Genomic DNA, 26116 nt, shown 5'->3' with positions numbered 1-26116 from the left:
GCCTAGCCCATTCAAAATTGCATGATCAATATCAGCAGAATTTAGGATTACCAGCCATAAAGCGGGATCTGATGTATTGATTTGAGATGTGCAATTTTTCTCTCTGCTGTTGCTGTCATCATGCAAGGCTGATTCTTCTTTTTCATTTTTCTCCTTTTCAGGTGAGCCACATTCTTCTATATCATCACTCTCCTTTAAGGCTGCCAGGAAAACTGGATGATTCTCCATCACTTTCCTCACATTTTCATTCCTTATCTTCAGGTAAATCCACAAATTCCTCAGTAATAGGATTTCATTTATGCTGGCTCCTCAATGGGATTGCAGGTACATGACATGGGCTCCTAGGTATGTCTATAATTATAATCTTTAGTGAGGCTCTTTGCAGGCCCAGCAATTCAAGTTTCTTTGCTATTTATCTGAAGCAGTTATATGGAATTTACGTCCATACAATCTCCACAACACTATTTTGAGAAACATGTATTATAATCCCTATCTGACAACTGGGGAACTGTAATACAGAAAAGCTAAGTGATTTGCCCAAGGTCACATATGAAGTCTATGGCAGAGTAGGGAACATGACTCCAGGTCCCCTAAACCTTAGGTTAGTGATCAAACCATTAGACTTTCCTTTCTCTATTGCTTATTTAAAGAATTACACAGCACCCACTTGGATTCTTTAACAGAAATTCCTAACTGTTATTAGTCAAAACTAAGATTTCAAATGGTGAGAGAGATCACAGTGGCAGTCTGACCACATACACATCATCATCTGAAAGTTAGAGTCATTTAGAGAGGAAACTTGAAGTACGCCCTGAGCTCTATTAAAATGCATTGGAACAGAAGACCATAGGGAGGTACAGAGTAAAAAAAGGACCATACATATGTCAGCCAGCTTCCAGAAACTACTCTCCACTGCAGAGCACCCAAGCAGTTCATAAGCACATAAGTGCAAGATCCCTTTCAAACAGATTGCCTTTGATTTTCAGACCAGGTCATTCTGTGTATTTGGGGGAAATAATTCATTTTCAATATATGGCCTGGTTACTTGTTCTTTTAAGAACTGTCAACGGGGAGGGGAGGAGGTGAAAGGATCCCTATGCTAAAAGATCAAATTGCTCTCTTGTTCCATGTATGGAGTTAACTCAGATAAGGAACAATCTGTGAACTTGATGCGTGCTTGAAGCATATGATATGATGCCTGTAAAACACTGCAGACCAAAACCACCCGTTTAATTTCCTAAAGCAAAATGTATCTATTTTTGTGTTTGCTTATTGTAAAAATCCAAATAACTGATTTTTACTGATAAAAATGGCGATAAAAAGCAAACTTTTCAGTCAAGTATTTGCAGAAAATGAATTTTAGATTCACACATGCAAGTGTTCTGAATGGTCATCTGCCCAGGGTTCAGAAACAATTAGGTGACTTATCTTGCAAATTAACAGTAAAGCAACACAGCATGAATTTTGAATATTCAGAATCAGGATACAGTGTGAAAAGTTCAGAGAGATTCATTGAATAAATAGCAATAGCAAATTAATGTGGAGAAATCATGATCTGCCCGTGGATATTCCCTGAGAAGAAAAAGAGGATACATCCCTCAAATAAATTAGTCGCTAAGAATGATTTGGCCACCTCTATTATCAACCCTTCCACTTGCAGCCTAATAACATATTTCTGCAGGCGGGAGGTAGCATTGTGCTCCTAAATCTTTCTCGTCTGTCTTCAATGGAAGATAGATTTACAGCAGTTGAGTCTGTGACCAGAAACTTAGGAGATGGTAATTAGTCTCTCTTAGGGTATGTCTCCACTACAAGATAGGTCGAATTAAGATACGCAACTTCAGCTACATTACTTGTTTATCTGAAGCTGAAGTAGCTTACTTGGCTTTGGCGCTGTCCACACTGCAGGAAGTTGAAAGGAGAACATTCTTCCTTCGACTTCCCTTACTCCTCATGGAAGCAGCCTTACCAGCATTTACCAGAGTGCCCTCTCAGTTTGAATTAGCGTGTCTTTACCAGGCGCACTAATTCGAACCCTGGAAGATCGACAACAGCAGCTTCGGACTTCCTCTGTAGTGTAGGCATACCCTAGAGAGATGCTTGAAGCAATTTGTAAGCTCAATTCCTTTACCTCCTATTGATATGAGTCTCTTTAGCGGGAGAATATTCTGAATTCTTTGTTTTGTTTTACGTTTGCCAGAAAATCAAAGGTAATAGTTAAAGTTGTTGCTGCTGAGCATGTGAAACATCAAAAGTAAAAGTTGAAGGAATCCATCTATCTGAATTGCTAATGCTCCCTTGAACCTAGTATACAAGATTAAAGATCATATATATGTCCAAAGATGGATCTAAATTTTCTCCCTGTTTTGAAGCCACCTTCTCAAGTGGGATCAACCTTGGCTGTCTTCCAGAGGAAATATTGCCAGGTTTCTGTGCTATTCCGATACTGGAGAAATCCCTAATAACTAGATGAATCTTGCAATGATCCTTGTGTGTGAGAAGACTTGAGCTCATCTTAATATCTTGTGTGGTTATGGGTCTTCCTTTGGCTATGTTTGCCCTGAGATATTACATTGGGACAGTTAACTGCACATCTCTGTCAAATGAAACTGATATGAAACACGGAAAAATGTTACAATAAATTCCTGTAACCTTTGATAGTCTGGAGAATACAAAATGAAATGTGATATTTTCCCTTAGGGTATGTCTAGACTACATAGCTCCGTTAACGGAGCCATGTAGATGAGCTTACTAGACGTAGGAAAATGAATTTAAATAATCGCTGCTTCATTTACATCAAAATGGCCGCTGCACTGTGCCGATCAGCTGTTTGGTGGCACAGCGGGGCAGTCTGGACGCTCTGCGGTTGACAACGGAAGCCTTTGTCGACCGCTCCAGTATGTCTCGTGAAATGTAAATTTTTAAGAGCTTCATTTTCCTATGTCTAGTAAACTCATCTACATGGTTCCGTCGATGGAGCCATGTAGTCTAGACATATCCTATAGATTCTCTCCCTTGGGTCTGTATGGAGTATACCATCCAAAACTAGAATTTTATTCCTTCTTCCTTTTTTTAAAAAAAAAAGCCAATTAATTTTAGCAGGATTTTAATTGACGTATAGCCAATCTTTTCAAGCTCTGAACAATATGGGAAATTAATAGGAAAGAGTACTACAGAAAAGGGTCAGGGAGTCACAAGCTGAATTTGAATCAAAAGTGTAACAGTCTTGCAAAACAAACAAATAAATATTCTGGCCTGTATTAGCAGGGGTGTTGTAAGCAAGACACGAGAAGTAATTATTTTGCTCCACTCTGCACTGATTAGGTCTTCTCTGAGGTATTGTGTCTATTTTTGGGTGCCCAGGGGAGCTGACAGACTTGCAGGGCCCCTGAGCAAGATAGGGGGCAGTTCAGCACTCCTAGAAGGGGCAGGGTCTCGGGTGGAAGAGGCAGGGCTGTGGGGCAACCCTCAGCACCTCTCAGAGTGCACTGCACTTTGCCTCTCCCCTCTCACAACCATCTGTGGAGTGCAACAGCACTCCAGCAGCAGTGTAAAGGACCTGATGTTCCAGCCGCCACCATACGAATTGCTGGGCCCTTCCCTCCCTGTCGGTGGGCCCGTGAGTGCCACATTTCAGGAAAGATGTGGATAAACTGAATAAAGTCCAAAGAAAAGCAACAAAAATTATTAAGGTTTGTTTTGTCCGGAGGAAAGAGAGAGGGAACATAACAGTTTTCAAATACATAAAAGAATATTATAAGGAGGAGGGAGAAAAAAATGTTTTCCTTAACTTATGATGATAGGACAAGAAGCAATGGGCTTAAATTGCAGCAAGGGAGATTTAGGTTGGATATTACGGAAATCTTCCTGTTGGAGAAGTTAAGTACAGGAACAAATTTTCTAGGAGAATTGTGGAGTCTCTGTCATTGGAGATTTTTAAGAGCAGGTTAGACAAACACCTGTCAGGGACCAAGGTGCTAAAATAATTTGTGTAGTGCTGGCAGCCAGTGAATCAAACTCTGTATATGATTGGAAACACTTCAAGCTAAGGAGTGCAGCAGCATCTCCATCACCCCTGGTCCCAGCACCAATGGTCATGGATGGTCTAGTCCTGCCAGGAATGCCGGGGACTGGACTCAATGACTTTTAGAACTCCCTTCCAGTTCTGTGATTCAATGCTTCTCTGATAGGAAGCTTTACTGGATCAGATTTAAGGTCCCTCTAGTTTAATATCATGTCTTTAACAGTAGCCAGCACCAGATACTTCAAAGGAAGATGCGAGCGACTCCACTGTAGGCAACAGTGGGATAATCTGCCCTCAGTGGTGCTGGAATTATTTGTATAATAGCGGGGGGTACTGACCAAACTGCATAGAACCAAACTGCAAACCCTGTATAACACTGGTCTCCAACCTTTTTATGCCTAAAATCTCTTTCTGAATTAAAGGCAACCCAAAATCTACCCTTCCCCATCCCCAAGATATACTTTACTTCATGCTTGGGGGTGTGATAGCACCCCAAGCAACTCTAGTTCCAGCAACTATGTTTTTCCCCCCACAAATGTCTCACCCTGATAGATAGTTAGCGATTGACTCAAACCCTGAAGCATGAGGTTGGATATCCCTTTCAAAAATGTATCATTAAGTCTGGATCCTTTTGATATCTATCCAAATGGCCAGCCCCTTTCTGAATCTTGCTAAATTTGTGTCCTAAATTACATCCTGTGGCAATGAGTTCCACAGTCTAAATTATGCATTGTATGAACTAGACTGTTTTATCTTAGTCAAGTCTTTAGTATAGTATTACAGAAATGTAGAACTGGAAGGGAGCCCAGTGGAGAAAGATGGTTAAGCTCCATCTATGATTCAAAGATGAACCTTACTGCAAGTGAGTTGTAAAATAATTGAGTCCCCCAGCACAGGTGACTTTATCAGGCAGATAAAACTTATTTTCATTAAGAAATGGTGTATCTAAAATTTCAGTCTGACTTTTTGTTTCATGCAATACCAATTGATTGATCACTCTAACATTTGTATTTATATTTGCCAGACACAGTCTTGGAACAGGTCAATTTTTAATACTCCTTTATTTCACCTTCTCTCTCTATCTCTGTAATCTTTGGATAAACATGTTGTTTAGAAGAGATCACACAATTATTTTGCTCTTTTCTTTCACATATTTTTCATTTGTCTGTCTTGTTTCTCTTGCAATTGTTTAGCTACTTTGAATCTTTAGGGAAAATTTAGTAATCTAGAAAGTCTGATATATCAGCAACAATTTACCAGGGTTTTTCTGTGTTGTTGTTTGAGGAATAACATGGTAAAAATATGGATATGCAACTGCTCAAGTAGGTGTCACTGAGTCTTTATCTTTCTGTAACACTCCCCATAATGTTTGAGGAAAGTACTCTGTGGACCTACTTGATGTATGTTAGTAAACTGCTGATATAGGTTTCCGTTGACTCCAGTAGGTTTTGGATCTGTTTGCTAGGGTATATTATACTAGTTAAGCCTGAACTCAGTCAGACCAATGGAAATCTGGATTAAACTCCAGTAGAGTTTCTCCAGATGTACATTTATGTAACTGAAAGTAGAATTTAGTTTGTTATCTGTATGAACTCAACTAACTAAAACTGATTCACGGATAGATTATCATTTCAGCCCTGCTGAAAGATCCACAAAACTATTTTCAGTAGACCATAGATTTGGGATTTTGATTTCAATTACATTGGAGAAAATTCTAACTTCATGGTTATGTATCCAGAATAATTGTTACTGGCCTTTTGAAATTAGTTATGGGGTGCTATAACCTTTAATTTTTTTAATTTCAAAACCAGTATATTCCTTGTCTGCTGCATCTTGTCTGCAGCATTATTTGAAAACACTATTTCCCCCTATCTTCCTTACGATTAAAACCATCTGATTATATCATGATTGTCGCCTGACCTAGATACAACACGGTTGTATATTGCTAGCTGGAACCTTATTAGCATTGCCTAAGATGATTGCAACGTCCCAGGTCTAGCACTATGTATCTGTGTGTTCACAAAATGTCTTCAAAAAATGAGGTTTACAGGATCTTTCGAAAAAGGTTTATCTTTTCGAAAGAACTGCGTCTAGACTGCGGTTTCACTTTCGAAATAGCATTTTTCGAAAAAAAACCCTCTGTGACGTGATTATGCAATGAAGCACAGGGAATTCAAATCCTGGTTTCATTTGCAATTTTGAAATGTCTAATTTACATCCCTCTTTCAAAAGAGGGATGTAGTTTAGACGTACCCTGAAGTTTTTTGTACTACTATAACATGAGTAATATGTCTTCCTTACAAAATGGAACAGTAACTGAGTCCTTCACTCCATTGTATTTGTAGGGTAGATAAGCGTGTTCAGACTTGAATTACACAGGTGAGTCAGAGGAAGTAGGTGATGACTGTTTAGAATGTTGTGGATTCAAATTGTATTTGTTATGCTTGGCCTGGATATGAAAATTCTTTTTGGCAAATTTTAGAAGGACGGGTATTTCAACCATCGATATAAGCACAGTCGACTGATGTGTCTGACCCTGCTTTTCTTCCACACCCAAAACTTTTCTATAATGTTTGAATTTTTAACCACATTAGTTCAATATATATTTCAAAAAAGAAAAAAAATATTTTAACCCCACTAAAATTCTTAAATATGTATAATATGTTAAAATTAATAGAGGGAGTTTTCTGTTATATAAATATTCACTTCTAAAACATTACCTGACATAACCTCCACTCCACTTTGCCAGTCACGATGAGTCAGAGAATGTAGCAATCCCTAATGCAAGGAAATATTTCTTCAGTCACATTCAGCACTGTTGTGTTCCCTTCCCATCTTCCTTTATAAAAGCAAGCTCCTAATAATAAAAATCTAACAATGGTCAAGTAAATTCAAAGATGAACAAAGAAATCAGTAATAAAATGTATGGGATTTTTATACTATTATTTTTTTACCCTATTGGCAATTTAATAATACAATTTACACATATGGACACAGACAAAATCTGTTACATTGGTTTAAATCTGACCCATTATGTGCATGTTACTCATGCATACTTAGCCAAAGTGTGCTCTGTTATGAATTTCTGGGATAGGTCCTTCTGTTGTCTCATCTGAGGTGTAAGGATTAAATAAGTAATATCCTGAAACAGCCTCTATTCCTGTCACTGGCCTTATTTACCTCTCTACATTTTAGGAACGGCACATATAAAGGGCTAATTTTTCAACCATCCAAACACAAGTTAAAAACACCCACATCTACTCTTACTATTATAACTATTTGTTTCAGGTAGTGCTCACAATGTGCCAGAAGCTTTCTGGACATTCAGGAAAAGCTGGCCTCTGCTTTAGGAGCTCACAGACTAAGGACAGACTGGTAGACTCAGGTAAGGGAAAGGGAACATCAAAAAGAATGTTCTAAATACATCAAAAAGATTCATGATAGGCAGCATGATAGAACTAGGTTTTTATGGGGGACTTAAAAATAGAGAAGTAGTCTTTTTTCAAAAAAACTTCACTTGCGTCTAGACTGCAGCCAAGTTCTTTTGAGAGTAAATCGAAATAACGCGGCAGTTTTTTCGATTGTGGTAAACCTCATTTTATGAGGAATAATGCCTTTTTTCGAAAGTACTCTTTTGAAAAAATGTGCTATTGAATGCCAACTGTGCTTTTTCGAAAAAGAGCGTCTAGACTCTCTTTTGAAAAAGCGGCTTGCTTTTTCAAAAAATCTGCTTGTAGTCTAGAGACGCTCTCTTTCAAAAGAAGCTTTTTTGAAAGGTTCTTTCGAAAAAGCCTCTTTCAAAAGTGGCTTGTAGTCTAGACGTAGCCGAGGAGTGGAAGGGTGGGTGACAGTAAAAAGCTTGATAAATAATAAGTAGGGCAAGGGAGACTGAAGGGGTGATCGCTCATTTGAATATGATGCAACAGTAGAAGGGGAACTAAGCAGGGAGAGACATGAACAAACTGATGGGAAAAGAAGAGGACTTTAGAGGCTGCATTTTCTCAGTACTGAGAAGGAGCAATATGTGTGTTTTTGGGAGGCCAGGGATGAAGCTTCCACTGTTATCAAGGCAGACCATAAAGAGTCTGAATGAGAGATTTCACTATGAGGTTAGGAAGGAAAGGATGGACTTTGGAAGGAAGTGTTCAGGTCTCTATAAAACTCCTTTATGTAAATTCAGAAGTTATGAGCCCTTACATACTCAGGTTGCAGTTGTGAAGTACCACGACGACTGATGGAATAAAGGCATTAATCCTGTAGTGGCTGCATTCACTACCAGGAACATGCCTGAAGAACTGCTCTGCCTTTGGGAAAGGTGCTCTGATTTCTCCTTGCTGTGGAAAGCACCCAAGAGTGGTTGCACTGAGAATATTCCCTCTGAGCTTCACTCCTGTTTGCAGGATATACAATAGTTGTACTGCTGCATGTGAAGTATACCAACCATGTGCCACACACATTACTTTGTATAAGATGTAACATGAAGCTGTTGGGGTTTTTTGGTGGGAAAACGGGGAGGGGGAGGGGATGTGTACTGCTCCCCTGCATTATCATTTTGTCAGTATCCTCATACTGACCTCACCTATAGAGGTGTTATGTTACCTGCCAGTTCTATTAGCCAATGAAACTGCTGGATGGTTGACAATGACTCAAACATGTAAATAGTGAAACTTCTCCATGTCAGGAATCAAATCAGTATTATATCCACTATTTAAACAGAGATAAGGGCTTTTTAAAAAATCTGAAGCATTTGTTCTCTACACTAACTAGAATGCAGCAAATCAGAAATTCCATTACCATTATAAGAAATCAGATTTCTATCCTCCTAGTTATATTTGTTTCTTTCCACACCTTCTCTCTCTTTGTCCACATGTTTGTTTCATCCTGTTATGGCTTTTCTTCTAGGCCCTGATTCTGAAAAGAGAACCAGGTGGATGCAGTGGTACACCTGAGTGATTCTCCTTATAGGACTGAAGCCTTACATTGGAAACTCTTGGGTCAGAAGTTGTCATTTAATACAGCTTTGTACAGTGCCTGGGAGCATGGAGATACTGATCTGTTTGAGCATTCCACATACTACAGGTTGAACCTCTCTAGCCTGGCACACTCTGGTCCAGCAACATCCTTGATCCAGCATGATTTTAGTTAGCTGGATGTCTGCTTAGCATGAGTGTGGTCAAGTTACCGTGGTCCCATGAAATTAGTTAGCTGGATGTCTGCTTAGCATGAGTGTGGTCAAGTTACCGTGGTCCCATGAAATTTGTTTACAGCCACCAGTGCTGGCTCTCAGTGTTCTGTGCTTTTATTTAGCTCTAATTAACCCCTACATGTCTTCTAAGAATCCACTAAGCAGTGGAAGTGTTGCTAATGCTAGTTGATAATATTGACCTCCCATGGTCCTGCAAATTCTCTGATTCGGCACTGGTCAAGTCCTGAGGATGCCAAACTAGAGAGGTTCAACCTGTAGTACAGTAATAATAGATAAAGGGAAAGATAACCAAAGGCACAAATGACAGCTAGGTGTCCCATTACCACTGCGTGCTTGAAAATCTCCCCAAAATTGACTAAGCATGTAGTAAGAGCAATTGTGTTCCACAATCTTAATTCTATATAAACACAAATATTGTGTCTTTTTGCTCTCAGATCTGTGGGCTCCACAATTTGGAATAACTTTGGTGCTGGAGAAGCTATATGCAGACTCCACACTGATAAACTGCTATTTGGACCTTCTCCAGGAAGTGTGTATCACTATATCTACATGGATTTTAATAGTTTATTGTTGTACAGATGTTTCTTTTGGTCATATGTTAAAGATCTAAACTACAGCCTATATTGGAACAGTGATAGAAATGTAGCCGTGTTAGTCTGGGGTAGTTGAAGCAAAATGCAGGACAATGTAGCACTTTAAAGACTAACAAGATGGTTTATTAGATGATGAGCTTTCGTGGGCCAGACCCACTTCCTCAGATCAAATAGTGGAAGAAAGTAGTCACAACCATATATACCAAAGGATACAATTAAAAAAATGAACAAATATGAAAAGGACAAATCACATTGCAGAACAGAAGGGAGATGCGGGGTGGGGGAGGGGGAGGAAGGAAGGTAAGTGTCTGTGAATTGATGATATTAAAGGTAGGGAGAGTGGGATGTTTGTGAGTTAATGGTATTACAGGTGATAATTGGGGAAACTGTCTTGGTAATGGGTGAGATAGTTCAAATTCTTGTTAAGTCCTTGTTGGCAAGTGTCGAATTTTAACATGAATGACAGTTCAGAGGATTCCCTTTCAAGTGCAGATGTAAAAGGTCTTTGTAGCAGAATGCAGGTGGCTAAGTCATTTAGAGAGTGTCCTTTCTGGTTAAAGTGGCAAGAAACTGTTTTCTCTTTGTGATCTTGTCTGATATCTGTTTTGTGGGCATTAATCCTTTAGGGAAGTGTCTGAGATGTTTGTCCAATGTACATAGCAGACGGACACTTTCGGCACATGATAGCATAGATTATATTTCTGGATGCGCAGGAATATGTGTTCTTGATCTTATAACTCACTTGGTTAGGTCCAATAATGGTATCAGCAGAATGAATATGTGGACAAAGCTGGCAACGGGGTTTGTTGCAAGGGAAGGTACCAGGGTTGGTATTAGTGTGGTATGTCCTGTGGTGGTTGGTAAGAATCATCTTGAGGTTAGGTGGTTGTCTATAGGAGACTATGGGTCTGTCTCCCAGAGCCTCTTTGAGTATGGTATCCAAACAGAAAACCATCAAGAATGACATTTCTAACTTAGATCGTCTCATCTCAAGACAAACATCCACACCGACTGACACCTTGCAAGACTTTTGTTCCACCAGACAAGAAATCTACTATACACACTTCTATTCCCTACAACAAAGAAAAGACAATAAATTTTCTAACCTGCTCCATACCACTGGCTACAACAGCAACTGCCTCAACCCACCGGATAATATTGTTAACCTCTCCAGCTACAAACTCAATCCAGCAGAAGAGTCTGTCTTGTCCCGGGGTCTCTCTTTCTGCCCCACGTCCCCCACAAACTGGATACAATTTTGTGGTGACCTTGAGGCCCTCTTCCGATCTGGCTAATCTACATGCCTCCGTCGAAGGAGGCATGTAGTCTAGACACACCCTAAATGACTTAGCCACCTGCATTCTGCTACAAAGACCTTTTACATCTGCACTTGAAAGGGAATCCTCTGAACTGTCATTCATGTTAAAATTCGACACTTGCCAACAAGGACTTAACAAGAATTTGAACTATCTCACCCATTACCAAGACAGTTTCCCCAATTATCACCTGTAATACCATTAACTCACAAACATCCCACTCTCCCTACCTTTAATATCATCAATTCACAGACACTTACCTTCCTTCCTCCCCCTCCCCCACCCCGCATCCCCCTCCTGTTCTGCAATGTGATTTGTCCTTTTCATATTTGTTCATTTTTTTAATTGTATCCTTTGGTATATATGGTTGTAACTACTTTCTTCCACTATTTGATCTGAGGAAGTGGGTCTGGCCCACGAAAGCTCATCATCTAATAAACCATCTTGTTAGTCTTTAAAGTGCTACATTGTCCTGCATTTTGTTAAAGATCTGTTAAACTGAAGCCTTATCTGACTCATCTCACTACAGTCGAAGGATTTCCACTGCAGGAGTAAGAATTATAGCATTAGGTCCTACCCAGACAACCTGAGAAGTTCTGAGCATCGCCTGTGAGTTGTGGATCGCCCTCCACTCACACTGCCTTGTAGGAAGGAGGCACTCATCATCTCGCAAGGCAAAATTGGAGGAGGCACTCATCTGACTCAAGCAAGGTAAAATTGTTCTGACATATCTATGGTTGGTTGAGTCTGACGCTACAATGCATTCTCAACTTTTCAGGTAGAAATCACAGCATGTATGTTGTGAAATGCACTTTCCCCCCCTGCAGATATGGTTTCCTTTCCAAGACACAGAAACTAATCTGTTTGATGAACCAGCACCCTGCAACATTTCATTTGAAAATAAGGAAGCCACTATAACCCAGAGGAGCTACCCAGCCATAACTCTGACATCATAAAATCCAACATCATTTTTTGTAGTGGGGAGCCTCTGGGTACTGCTAACTAGCTTTCCCGTTCTAACTCTGTGGTGAGTGAAACGCTCCATCTGTATTTTTTCCCTGCCACGTTGGGATATCATGACACTGAATTGTTTCTTGTAAAACTCTTTGGGTTCCTTGGATGAAAGACACCATCAAAGGGCATGGTGGTATTTTTTTTAATGCAGGGGTAAGATCTTGACACACAGAGCCAAGTACTCCTTTCATTTACTCACATTGATGTGCTCCGGAACTGAAAGGAAAATTTGACTCCAAGATCCAACCCCTAGTAAATCTGTATAAAACCTTTGTAAGTCCTTGAAAATGGACTGATAATGGGAAAGACTGAAATTTTTCTCATTCTACAATGACAAATCACAGCTTTTAAAATGTGGCATACGTCAGGTACAGCTCCCTTCTTACGCTTCTGTAAGGCATTTGACTCGGTACCATATAATATTTTGATTAAAAACCTAGAATGATGCAAAATGAGTATCACATAGATTGAAAGCTGGCTAACTGATAGGTCTCACAATATAATTGTGAATAGGGAATTATCATTTAATTGGTGTGTTTCTAGTTTTCTTCAGAGACTGATTCTTGGCCCCACATATTTAAGATTTTTTAATAAAGATCTGGGAAAAAAACATATAAGCATCACTGATAAAGTTTAAGACTGATACAAAAATTGGCTTGATAAACAATAAAGATACAGTGTGATCTGAATCGCTTTGTAATCTGAGTGCAATTTTTATATGGGTAAATGTTTACATCTAAAAAGAATGAATATAGCCAAACTTACAGGATCTTGGACTCGATCCTAGGAAATGGTGACTCTGAAAATGATATCAGCATTCACCATGGATAATCAGCTGAGTATGTGCTCCCAGTAAAATGCTGGTCAAATGGGCTAACGTGATCCTGGAATGCATAAACAGGGGTGAAATAATTAAGTGTACAGAGGTTATTTTACCTCTGTATTTGGCACTGGTTGACTGCTGCTATAATACTTCCACTAATTCTGTTGTCCACATGTCAAGAAGGATGATGATAAATCGGAGATGGTTCAGAGAAGAGTCATAAAAATGATTAAAGGATTAGAAAACATGCCAATAACAATTAGACTCAAAGGACTCAATCAATTTTGCTTAACACAAAGAAGGTTAAGGGATGACTTAAATTACAATCTATAAGTACCTACGTGGGGAACAAATATTTGAGAAAGGGTCTTTAGTCTAGTAGAGAAAGGTATAACATGATCCAGTGGCTAGAAATGGAAGTTAGAAAAATTCAGATTGGAAATCAGGCATAATTTTTTTAACAGTGAGAGTAGTTAATCCCATTGGAACAATTTACCAAGATCATAGTGGATTCTGCATCATCACAAAGACTGTTTTGTAAAAGAGTTCCTCTATGTATTATTCTGGGGAAGCTCTATGACCTGTAGGAGGTCAGACCAGATAATCACAATGGTCTCTTCTGGACTTGAAATCTATGAAGGGGTCTTGTTTGGGCATAATACCTATTACATTCATACTTTCAAATGGTCTTGTCTGTGCAGTCCATAACAATCTATTTGTGCAACGACTCCTGTAGAAAGAAGAGATTGACTTTAGATTTTAAGTTGGACTCTAGCTACAATTTTATTAATTGTAATATGGTAGTATCTGGAGTCCACAGCTAAGATCAGGGACCCATTATGCAGGGTGCTATACAAATATATGGCGAGAGAACAACCTTGTTCCAAAGGGGTTATAATTTAAGATCCCAATCTCATAAACAATTTACACCCAATTTATCTTTATTCCTGAGAATAACCCCATTTAAGTTATTAGTACAGCTCACATATACAAGGTTACAGTCTTTGTAGGATGGGAACACATAGACCAGACAGGACAGGAAAAACAAAAAACAACAAATAGTCTGGTAGTACTTTAAAAACTAACAAAACACGTAGATGGTATCATGAGCTTTTGTGGGCACAATTTATGATACCCACGAAAAGCTCATGATACCATCTATGTGTTTTGTTAGTCTTTAAAGTGCTACCAGACTATTTGTTGTTGTTAAAGTTTACCCTGTACAGACTAACTTGGCTACCCCCTGAAGCTTTCGAGGATGAGAAAAGGTCATAGTATTATCCTCATTTTGCAGGCAAGGAACTGAACACATGAAGGTTACAGTGATGCATGCTCTTAACATTACTTGTGTGTTTAATTCCATTGAATCTATAGGGCCCTGGATTGAAATTTAGGAGCTATGGGTTCAGTACCCAACTCTGCCATATATTTGATGCATGACATTGGACCAAGCACGTAAGTTCTAATCCTGCAAACATTTGATGCATGTGTTTATCTGAACAGTAGCCATGTTTTTACAGTTCGATCCATCAGGCTGTTAGAGTAAGGACCAATCTTCCTTTCTAACCTTAACTGTGGCAACTAAGGCAGCCTTTGAATTGGTAATGTGTGCTAGCCCACCCGTGTAAATTACTGCAGGGCAGTAAAATAACACCTCATTGGAGACTCTGGTGAACATACAACATACATTTTGATTTATGTCCATATTTTGGCCGACATCAGAGGAGTTACTCCAGAGTCAAATTGAGTTCATCTGGATCAGAACCTACATTCCATCTACATCCCTCTCTTGTGAGCACTTTAGAATACCCTTGCTAAATTCGTCTGGTGCCAAGGTGGCATTTTTCTTTGCTGGCCAAGTAAAAGAGTAAGGCAGCAAGAGCAGGTGAGCTGCTTTGAGTGGTTCTGCCACGGGGCATTAATGTGAGTTGTTCCACCCACCCCTCTGGCATGTGGGCACTCTCACAAGTCTACTGTCGGGTTCCTTCCAGGTACCCTGAGAGGCTAAGCCGCCGCCTCCGATGCGGTGCATCCCAGCAGCGGGGTTGTCTCATCCCGCAGGGCATGAGGGGTTAACAGGTGGGTCCAGGCGAAGCCCCGTCCCGCTGGGCAGCGGCCTGGCGCTGCGGGGTGCAGGCGAGGCTCGGCGAGGCAAGAGGGTGTTGCCCGCCTCTGACAGCCTCGGCGAGGCTCCGGCGCCTTAAAGCGCGCCGCGGGGGAAGCGAGATGCCCGCTGGAGGTGGCCGGCTGCCGACATGCTGCATTGGAATGAGGAAGTGGAGTGGGGAGGGGAGGGACTGAGCGCGGAGCTGCCTCCTGCCGCGGCTCTGCTGCGAGGAGGCGCCGCGGCACATGGAGCAGGAGAGGACTGGAAGAGCTGTCTGCAGCCAGCCCCGGCCAGAGCAGGTACCGTACTGCGCTCCAGAGGGGCACCTGCGGAGCCGGGCAGGGCCTTGCCCCGTGCCGCCCGCCGCCTGCTCCTGGGCTGACACCTGTCTGAGCGCTTTGCTGGGCGGCAAACTTTTTTGGTTTGGGTTTGGGAGGGGGAGGCGAGAGCTCACTTTGCTGAGCAGAGGGGGCGAGGGCTGAAGGGGAGCGGTGGGGAGCGAACTTTTCTGCTCAGGGCAGGAGATCCCTGCTCCTGTGTGCGAGGGGCCAGCGCTGATGTCCTAGGGTGGTCCTGCGTGCTGGGACCAGCGGATGGCCACAAGCAGCGGAGACCAAGTTTGTCATGTACAGATGCCCAGATAAGAAAGGGCTGTTTCTTTCCTAGCAGTTGCATGTTTTGTGGGTTCGCCTCGTTGTTCTGTCTGTGGTCTGCTCACAGCGGATCCGCTTTTCGCCAGGGATCCTTATCCCCCCCTCCTCCTCAGGTAGCGTTAGCTGAGCTCCTCAAGAGTCAGTGGGGTTCAGTCCTCTAGGTGAACAATGTAAACTCCCGAGAAATGACACAAGAAAAACCTCAAACTAATACAAGGAAGGCTCGTCTGTTGTCTTTTCTTTTCTTCTAAAGAAATAAGGAACAGTGTGAGCTGAGCAATTTCAGGAAGTTGTGAAAGAAAACTGGGAGATTACAGAGGCTAAACAAGTGGTCTCTCTCTCTCTCTCTCTTTTTTAACCAGTGTCCCTTCTTATCCTGTCCTATGCATGAGAGCAGAAAATAGATGTGTTGAAATGGAGGCTGCACGAAAGTGGCCCACGATACTTTTGAACTATTCCCTACAGCTTTGAGAAAGAGGCAAAACCAGGGAGGATTTTAAAACAATTATTCCTTATTTCAAAAATATCAGAAGGGTGGGGAAAGTAATAAGGCAGTCAAAACATAATCCCCTTTCGTGAGCACGCTGATTCAATGTCTGTGAATCACCCCCATCACCTAAATTCATTCAAAGCCCAAGTTCAAGTAGTTTTCTCCATAAATTGCAGAAAGAAGGCAGCAGAGTGAATAAAACCATCAGAGACTTGTAAAATTAGCAGTAGCAGAATACAATTATTTGAAGATCTGGATATTTTATCTTACACATAAAAGCCTGTGCAGGTGTTTTCTTCACTGTGGTGCTGGCTTTCTCGATTAAAGATTTGTTCTTTCTCTCTACACAGCAAAACTTGGTATTTGACTTTAAATTTAGTATAGAAAAACTTCACACTTCAGATATCATTTATAAGGAAGCTTCTAATTTTGTTTTAATTGAAGAAATCTGTATTACTGTTGGACAATGTTCTACAAAGTACAGCAAGACTCCCCTGCACTGCACAAAGCATCCTCTTAGGATTTGGAGAGTTATGATCTATGATAGCATTGTGGTTATTTTCTGTCTACAAATAACTCTCAAAACTACAATCCTAATGTCGTTTATAATCTCAAGCCCTTAGATGAAACCTGTGTTTTGTAGAATATAATACATTTTAAAACGTTATGGTCTATTGACCAAACATAGCTAATAATTTGGAGAGGAAAATATTTTTTTTAAAAAATGTGTAAATGAGTGTGCTAGGAATTTATACACATTAATGGAACTGGAATTTTCAGAAGGGTAAGTGCAAAGATGGAGAACAGAAACAAGACTGAGGACTTTCCAGTTCTGTTTTGTCCATAGGACAGTTTTAAACATGTCACAATAGCTGCATGTCACTTAGGTTGTATCCATATGTACCCACCATTATATAATCCTAGAAAAACACCCCCAAAAAAGTAGCCTAAAAGAGAGACTGTATTTGTTTCATGTGTTTGTGACTACTTCCACCTGTGCACGTTTTGTAGCTATTAATTCATTTTTTAACTAAAAGACAAACTAAGGGCCAGATTCTGCAAAGTTCCGCATATACATCCATTAACATCAATGCACTGCTCGTGTGAATTGTAACTCATGCAGGATTATGCTTTACATAAATATTGATGCTTATTAGACACAATAGCAGTCTATGAAAAGTTAACATAGTACATTTAACCTCTTTGCCCAAAGCCTGTCCAAATAATCTAAAAGGTTTGGCTTGCATCAGTTAAAACAAGGAAATTACATGAGTTAGATTGCTACTCTCAGCTTGTCCTCAACTTCCCTCTTTATGTCCTAGTATTTCAGGGATCTACTAATGTGAGGAGTTCATGAAACACTTCTGCTGAAGTGTCTAGACAAAATATGAATTAAGGATGGAGTGGCATTCTTAAATTGAAATTCCATTGTGTCTATTGAGCCACTTGTATTCCCACTTTAAAAAAATTTTTTTTGTTTGTTTTTTGCTTTTAATGTAGAATTAAGAAAAAGATGGGAAAAATGCTATTACTACTGTATTGTATATGAGCCAACTTTAGGCCTGGTATTCCTGCTCATGGGGCTGATATGTACCACAATGTATTACACTTCTTGAAAAGTAGTTACTAATTACACATAGGAGTTGCTTTTCAAATATAAATTGTTCGCTTACATGATTTGTTTTGTTTTTAATTCATGAGTGCACGTCAAAAAGCCAAATATGCTCATGTTAAGAACCACGTGCATGTGCATATAATTAGAAATGAAAAAAAAAAAAACCCTCAACACTTGATCATGGACTGAATACTTGAACTTTTAGCTTGAAGCAAACTTGAATGCCCAAGTATTAAAACCCTTTCCTCTCAAAGAAGTGCTCATGGACCCAAGAAATTGGAAGAAAACTCCATGCTCTCAGAGCAAAGTCTCTGTTGCCATACTCTCCTTTTAGAAACCACAGTCCTTATTAGCAGAACTGAGTGGGGGAAGACTCAGCTAGCTTCTACTTCCCTTTGCACATGATCCTTGTTCTAGTAATATCTAGTCCCAGAGCTGGGGCCAGCTGTAAAAATCTTGTAATAAATGTTAACTTTTGAGAATCTTGGAATAGTTAGCTTTTTTATTGGTAACATTTAGTTAAATATTTCTTTTTTACTGAATGGAGTAAATAAAAATAAAAATATAAAACTATAATAAAAGGTAAAATTCAAAATCTAAGAACCCGCTTTTTGAGTGAAATCCTGACTCTGTTCAAGTCAGTGGGAGTTTGGTATTCGCTTTAATGGAGCCAGGATTTCAACTCTAATGCAATAATATCTGGAGTCATGACCTCTCTTGAGTATTTTTCTTCCAGTGGAGCTGCTTTGGAGTCACAGACATAGTGTGAAATTTTGGAAACAGTTCACATTTATTGCAGAATTAACTGTTGGTACCTGTTAAACACTGATATTGAAGGAATTAACACAGCTCAGGATTTACATATGCTTGCTTATTTCCATCATATGCTCATATTAACTGCAGAAATGTAAATGTTGTTCTTTGGTGCCTTATTTATCCCATATAATGTTTGCTGAGTGGTCACATATCCTGAAGAACACTAAGTAAGATGAGGAATTTTGTAGCATGTTGCATGTGCAGAAATTGCAATGGATTAAAGACCTGTCATACATCCGGTACAGACTAAATGCCATTGCTAACTTTGGACATATTGATAGAATGCTTCGTTGTTTAAGTGTATGTATGATATTAATACAGCATGATAACAAAATGCAGCGATGCCCATTCCAATATTACTAAGGCAGTTTTTTATTCTGTTGTGGGCTTTAAAGACTGCTTCACTTGTCACTTCAACTGAGTAACTACACTAAAGTCAAGTATGAGAGGAAAATCAACCTGTGATGTTTTAAAATAGTGGTAGACGGTTGTATTCAGTATTGCTCATCAAATACATTGGATAACTCAAAAATGATGCTACAAATCTTTCCAGATATTTGAACTTAGAGGTACTACTTATACCAACAGTTTGCACATTCAAGAGGTAAGAAAAACGTTTTAAACAACACAAAGCACAGAATAAGTTAAATGTCCTATACTGGCAGTTTGCATCTGGCAACTTTAAACAAAATCTAGAGGGTGTTTGTCACTGGTCCAATCCTGTATCTTTTTGGTAGGCAAACCTTCCACTAATGAGTCTCATATTTGTAAGGATTATGGGATTGGGCTCAGGGGTAACTTCTACTGTCAGGTTTTCTTGATGTTCACCAATGTTCTTTAATGCATTTTCAAGTCAATTTTTTCCCTACTACACAGTGTAGGAGAAATAAAAACAAATGTAAAATAAATAGTACCATGTCAAGCAGCTTTTTACATTGGCAACTTTAGATGGTAAATTAGCAGCTGCACATGTGCAAATGCTGATGTGCTGCAAATATTTTAAGGTGTTCCCACATAATTTCCACTCTTAAGTCTGTGATAAAACCCTGTGTTCCAGGGAAGCATGTCATCATAGAGAGAAGGTTGGGAAACTAATTCTTTTTCATTTTATACTCATCTCTTATACGGGGAGGAGACAGCATCCCTGGACAGTTACATTCATATTAAGTGCATTTTCTGGGAATGTTTAGAAAAATATAGAGTATATGTTCAGTCATTTGAAATGCAGACAGTGAGTATTCTTTAACAATCAAAAATAAGTCTGGGAGTTTAATTCTCTGGGAAACATATTGAAAATCCCTGCCACTTAGAGTACTTTTACACAGCAGCATTATTTTGGAATAACTAATGTTATTCCAAAATAGCATGGTGCTTGTCTACACTACAAACCTTTATTTTGAAATAATTTTGAGCTGCAGGACTTCTTACTCCGACTCATGGTAATCCTTGTTTCACGAGGAGTAAGGGAAATTGAAGGAAGAGTGCTCATCCTTTGACTTCCTGCTGTGCAGACAAATCCAAAAGCCGAATTTCAAGTTAAGCTACACAATTGATATAGCTGAAGTTGCATAGCTTAATTCGACTTTAACTCTGCTGTGTACATACCCTTAGTGAGCATCCAAATGGTAAAACATTTTCTCTTCTCAAATGTTTTTATGAGCTCCAAAAAGTCATTTGTCTGTGGAAGGGAAGATTTAGAAGTACCAAAAAAGTCTAAGAACCTTGTTAGAGGCAAGGGAATACCCCAAATCACTCTTCAGTTTGATGGTGAATTTTAACAAGGAGATGCACTAAGCCCCTTCCAGCATGTTATAAATAACTACATGTCATATTTCCCTAGTGGCTAGGCATCAGAACTGATTACAGAGGGTAAGTTCCCACAACCAAGGTCAGCTTTGACTTGCTCTCCTCAATCCTACATGTGCATGATTATGATTTAAAATTAGTAGGAGTTTTACATGTGGAATGGGCCCTAAATTTGAACAGAACTGAGAATTTTTGCAGAGAGAGGAATGGATTGTGGTGCATCTTAAAAAAACTCAGCAAAATAAAAACCCATCCTAAACCACACCTTTTCCCCCCTAAGCCATGCCCTCTTTTCTGCTCTGAGTGCTTCAACAGGAAGAGTGACACTACTTTGAGCTGAGCAGATTGTAACCAAGTCAAATTGTGCCTGCTGAGTGAAAATCTAAACCCCATATCTGCAATGACTGATGTGGTCTTAACTTTACTCGGAGAGTTGTCACACTGTGAAGTCATGTGCCTTTGTTCAGGATAATTTGAGGGTGTATCTTGTGAGTGTGCTACAGTACAACAGAATACATTTTTCAAGAGGCATCACAGGGCGCTTAAATAAAATAAGCACTAAAATATTAATGATTTAAAAAGCAATGGCAAGCATCTGCTCCTTTAGTTAAATAAGATATTTTTAATAAACACTTAAAAACTTTTCTGTTCCCCTGTTGATGTTTCATTAGCCTTTTCAGTAAAGGAGTCATTGCCTGCCTGAAAGATTGTAATCATGAAATTTACTACACACAGGAGGCCAGATCCACCACTCTGTGACTCCATTGTACATGTGTGTCATCCCAGTTAAAACAATGAAGTGAAAGAAGTGTAAAACTGGAATAATCAATAGTGGATGGAATCCAAATTACTGCAAAACACAAACTAACCAAAAGAAAGAAATAGAGGAGAAAAAAATCTGTTAATTTATTTCAGTTACAGTAATTTTTCTTCTGAGTTATTTTTAACTATAGCTAGGGAGAAAATTACCCACATATAATATACTGTTCAGAGATAATCTGTCCCTTTATAATCTTAAACAATTTGAACATTGTGAAGAGAAATTAGGAAGTAATTCCACAATCTTGGATACCGGAACTAAAGCTGCTTGTCATTTGAAGAAACCAAAGTGACTGCTGATTCTTACGTCAATAAATGATCTGGGGTATTTGGCACTGAAATTTCTATCAAATATACAAATATCCCATACCCTCAACTGTTTTTCTAGGTTTACTGTGTAAAGTCATACATAAAAAAAATACAAAAAGTACAGTTCTGCATGGAATATTTCTCCAACTTGAGAAGCAGCAGAATTTAGCTCTTGGGTAGTATGCTTTGTTCTTAGTCAGTCAGTTCCTTAATTTACACTCCTGACTTTTTTAGTTGTTTTGTTTATTTGATGGAGGTGAGAGTCTTTTTCTGTATGACGGTGATTTTCTCTCCTTTCCTAAAGAACGGAGTCAGAGTTCAATGATTGCTAAAGCGTGGCCTTAATTAAGAAAACTGTCTCCTTATTTTTCTCATTGTGCAAAGCAAATTTTTTTAATGTATCAGCTTCTATCTTAAAGTTTGGAAGATCCTTTTTTCATTTTTCCTTTGGCTCCAATATGGGTATTTAAAAATTGCAAGAATTTGTTTTTAAAGTGAATAAAAAGGGAAGATATGTATTCTTTCCTTTTACAATATGCTATAATATAAATACAACTGAAATCTAGTAGAAAGCTAGTAAGATTATATATGGTATGAATATACTTTTTTAAAATAGCATTTGTAGTGCTCTTACAACAAGTTCCAAAAGAAATAAGAATTATATAGGATGTTTTTTTCACCTTTTTTCAAACCCTCACAATTGTTCACTAACAATTAAATTATTTTTATAAGTACCAGATATATAAGCAAATGTACAAATATTTTGAATCTGTGCTTTTAAGCAGAGTGTTTTTGTTTGTTTATTTTTACTCTCATGTCTTGAATTACAAAGCTTCCCTCATTTTGTAGACAGGAGCTCTCAATTGAATTTTGACTTTACATTTATAATTGTTCTGTCAATTCCCATAGTTAACCAGAATTTACACTTCCCAGGAGTCGAAAAATTACTATTAAATAATCTCCTCCCTAGACTTTATGGAAAATGTTGAATGTATACTGGGTAGAAGAGAAATTGTCACAGTGAAGGGGAAGGATTGATCTTCGTTTAAAAGTTCTTTTTATAGAGTCCCCTAATAGCAGTGAAAATATATTTAATAGTTATTGGAAATGCTGGAGTCCATAGTGTGATGTTCAATTTTCTTTCTCTAGAAGGGACTCTTTTTTTCTTCTTAGTTACTATTTATATTGAGTAGTGTGATGGGGAGGAAATTAAAATAGAATTAAAATGATTCTAAAGTAGCGTCATTCATAGAGACTGTGAAGTCTACTTTATTAAATTACAGTGATAAAGTTAATTATCAGCTGCTTGTTGAGATATTGAACACTTTTAATTAAAACTAGTTTACCAGTTTCTAGTAATTTTCTACATGCATTTCCACCACATCCTTCTCAGTTGATTCAGAATATGCTACATTTTACCCATACTTAATATCCTTCCTTCTTTTGCCTTCATTCTCATCTACCCAATTTGGCTGTAAAGATCCTTTAAAACAAAATGACCTCATTTACGGTAGCTGCATTTAAAAAAATAGAAAATAATAGAAAGATAAATACTTTTACAGAGCTTTTCCTCTTTGTTCATCGTCTCTCCATGGTCTTTGGCCCAAACCTCAGCTTTAGCAGATTTGAGGGAATTATCTCAGTAACATTCTGCAGTTTGAAACGGTTTGATGCTGTTAAAGATACAACTAAACTGCAGTTATGTAGATGCATGCACCGGTTGACTTTTTTCATTAATTAGGGACCCATTCATGCCACTCCTCGCTTAGTCATGCCATTAATATGCATATGCTTTCAAATACTTGAGCAGTACAGTTCTTTGATTGTACCAGGTTTGCTGGGAAGCTATCTGGGTTGGCTTTATCGAGTTAGACCTCTTTCTGTATTGTTGAAGCTACGACTCGTGTGAGATATATTGCTTTGGCTATGGGGGTTTTTTATGTTGTATCCTGTCTGATCAAGAGCTACTGAGACTTATATTTCAAAGACCACAAAAAAGGAGACGCACTATAATAACAGTAATCATTTAAGGCCAGGTCCTGCAATTCTAACTCAAATGAATTAGGTTTACGGCTTGTATAAGTGAGGGTTGCAAAATCAGCCCTTACCCTGAAAGGCTTTGTCAAGGAGGGTTATGGTTTTTTAGAATAGACCTACTAGCTCATGGTTATTGAAATGGAATAGCTGCTGTTCCACCATCATGTATATTATATGCATTTTGGGTGGGATTTTCAAAAGTGCCTAAGGGGCTTAGGAGCACAAGACTAATTGTAAATGAGACTTGCTCCTCTGACTCCCTTAAACATTTTTAAAGCTCTCAAATTATGCACATAATTTAAGAGAGCAGTATCGTTATCTATGTGGTTATTTACTTGTGCATCTTTGAGACCTTTCTATTTAGACATTGGGGCTTAGAAATCCCACAAAATGAATAGGAAACAAGTAGCAAGGAGTATAATGTAGTTACTGAGGCCCTAACCATACTTCACAAAAATCATAATTAGTAATATAAACAAAAGGCCAAATTATGATCTTAGATGTGCAGATGTAAATCCAGTGTACTGGCACTGAGGTCAATACTGTTACTTCAAATTTTCCTAAGTGTACTTGAGATTGGGATTTAGCCTACAGTGTATTAATAGAAGCCTTGATCCTGCAAACATGTATGTGCTTTACATAGGCGTGTGTGTTGTCCCATTGAAGTCACTCCCTAAGGGCTTAAAAAGAAGAATGAGGAAATGTTTGCAGGACTGGGATAGTATATTGGAGTCAATTTGGCAATAGGCCTTATCCTATAGTCTCTTTTTATACTCTAAAATGCCATTGGTTTCAGCAGAAATCTTGTTGCACAGGATCATTTGAATGTGTAAAGCACTTTATAAATGCTATGCTTTAATGTATATGTTTTACCTTTAAATTTGCATTGAAAAATATGAAGTGAAATAATACACCATGACTCCATTTGCAGAATTCAAATTTGGTGCATTTTGAAGGGCAACATCCTGAGTTACACAAATTAACCTTACAGAGATATTTTTCCCTCACTGCACCCTAAAGGACCCCATTAACTTTTGTGCCTAAATTCATCATTGATGTAACCCTACTGAGATGAATTGTAATCAATGTGAATCATTAATTTGGCTTGTTTTGGCCCCCCAAGTGGAAAAAATACATTGGAATCTAGAATGTGCATATTGGGCTAAATTCTCTTCTCACTTACACCAGTGCAAAGCAGCTGAATATGATTGGTGTTGCGTTAGTGTAACTGAGGGCATAGCTGGAGCCACTCAACTTTTCTTCAGTCTATGAAAGGTTAAGTGTTTCACGTGAACGCATACAAAATTGTTCACGTGTTATCCCTTAAATGCAATGTAGTTGCTATACGCAGGCATTTCCCACAAACGCTGCATAGGCTGAGTTGTAGACAGGAGTTGTCAAGAGGAAAAAAATTATGTGCATTTCTGCATACATAGGATTTGACTAGATGGTAATCTGCTCTTTCTTTCTTTCTTTCTTTCTTTCTTTCTTTCTTTCTTTCTTTCTTTCTTTCTTTCTTTCTTTCTTTCTTTCTTTCTTTCTTTCTTTCTTTCTTTCTTTCTTTCTTTCTTTCTTTCTTTCTTTCTTTCTTTCTTATTTAAAGCATCACTTTGTGTAAAACAAGCCAAATACAGCAATTCCATTTTAGTGTGTGTTTCTCTAGGATGAATACTACCACAACTCAAAGATTTACTTTTTGTTTTCAAAAGCATTATAATTAATTTTTTCAATCCAATCTCTAGATTATTAAGAGGAAAAACTATTGGTTTCAATTCAGTTTCTAAGGAGATTTGAAGAAACTAGATGTTTTGAAGGGAGCATTGTAGATATTTTTGGTAATGGCTAAATCACTTAAATCCATATTTAGGCACCTAAGGAAAAGAGGCCAGAATTTCCTTTGGGGGTGAGCACCTACATCTTCTGTTCAAGTGAATGGCTCCTGATTTGGTGCCTAAATTTGGACTTAGGGTGTCTAACTTTAGGCACTGATGTTTAAAAATGTTGGCATTGATTTACTATTGGAATAACTGAGTAGAAGGCAGTGAAATTGCACACGCTCATGACTGTAATGAATTTGACTCACTGAATTTAAAACTATTAAAAGTTGCAAAGGGTTGATTGTTAATGTTTTTCTTTTTACTAAATAATAGTACTTTTCTCTCATGTCTCATGTCATCTACACTTCTGCTGAAATCCTTCTGTGTCCACCCATGATAAAGATTTAGTATGAACATTAAAAATTGTTATTTGGTGAGGGGAGTCCTGATGTCCTTACTCAGGGCTAAATCCTGCTCTCCTTGAAATCTATAGCAAAGTTCACATTGATTTCAGTGGAAGCAAGATCAAATCTTATACCCATGTAAAAGTCATTGAAACAGGTAGTGCTTTCATTACACAAAAACTTGGCCGAATGAGAGATTATGCCTGAATAAGGATTTCAAAACCTTTGTACAGTCACAAAAAAGGAAGAAGAAACATATTGTCCAAG

The 26116-nt window shown here is 38.6% G+C and overlaps 1 protein-coding gene and 1 long non-coding RNA gene across 12 annotated transcripts in view; one reads left to right on the top strand and one right to left on the bottom strand.

Annotated features, from left to right (window-relative positions):
- The window catches only part of IKZF1 (IKAROS family zinc finger 1), a 128843-nt gene that overhangs the window by 8337 nt on the left and 94390 nt on the right, over window positions 1-26116 (top strand). For 9 of the 11 annotated variants that reach the window (XM_075921683.1, XM_075921678.1, XM_006136358.4 and 6 more), the window contains exon 1: window positions 15217-15382. In XM_075921683.1, the coding sequence (XP_075777798.1) occupies window positions 15232-15382 (151 nt within the window). In that variant the 5' untranslated portion in view covers window positions 15217-15231. Of the gene's footprint in view, window positions 1-161; window positions 262-14982; window positions 15056-15216; window positions 15383-26116 lie in introns of those variants that run through there. The other 2 variants (XM_075921684.1, XM_075921677.1) reach the window with 2 other exon arrangements.
- Window positions 2-23453, bottom strand: LOC142827248 (uncharacterized). The gene is made up of 3 exons (XR_012901847.1): window positions 23146-23453; window positions 12919-13037; window positions 2-6802 (listed from the first exon to the last, which is right to left on the bottom strand). It is a non-coding gene; the product is annotated as an uncharacterized LOC142827248 (long non-coding RNA).

This window comes from Pelodiscus sinensis, chromosome 2, assembly GCF_049634645.1.
Source record: "Pelodiscus sinensis isolate JC-2024 chromosome 2, ASM4963464v1, whole genome shotgun sequence".
NCBI classification, from domain to species: domain Eukaryota; kingdom Metazoa; phylum Chordata; order Testudines; family Trionychidae; genus Pelodiscus; species Pelodiscus sinensis.
This window is presented reverse-complemented; position numbering and strand designations above follow the sequence as displayed.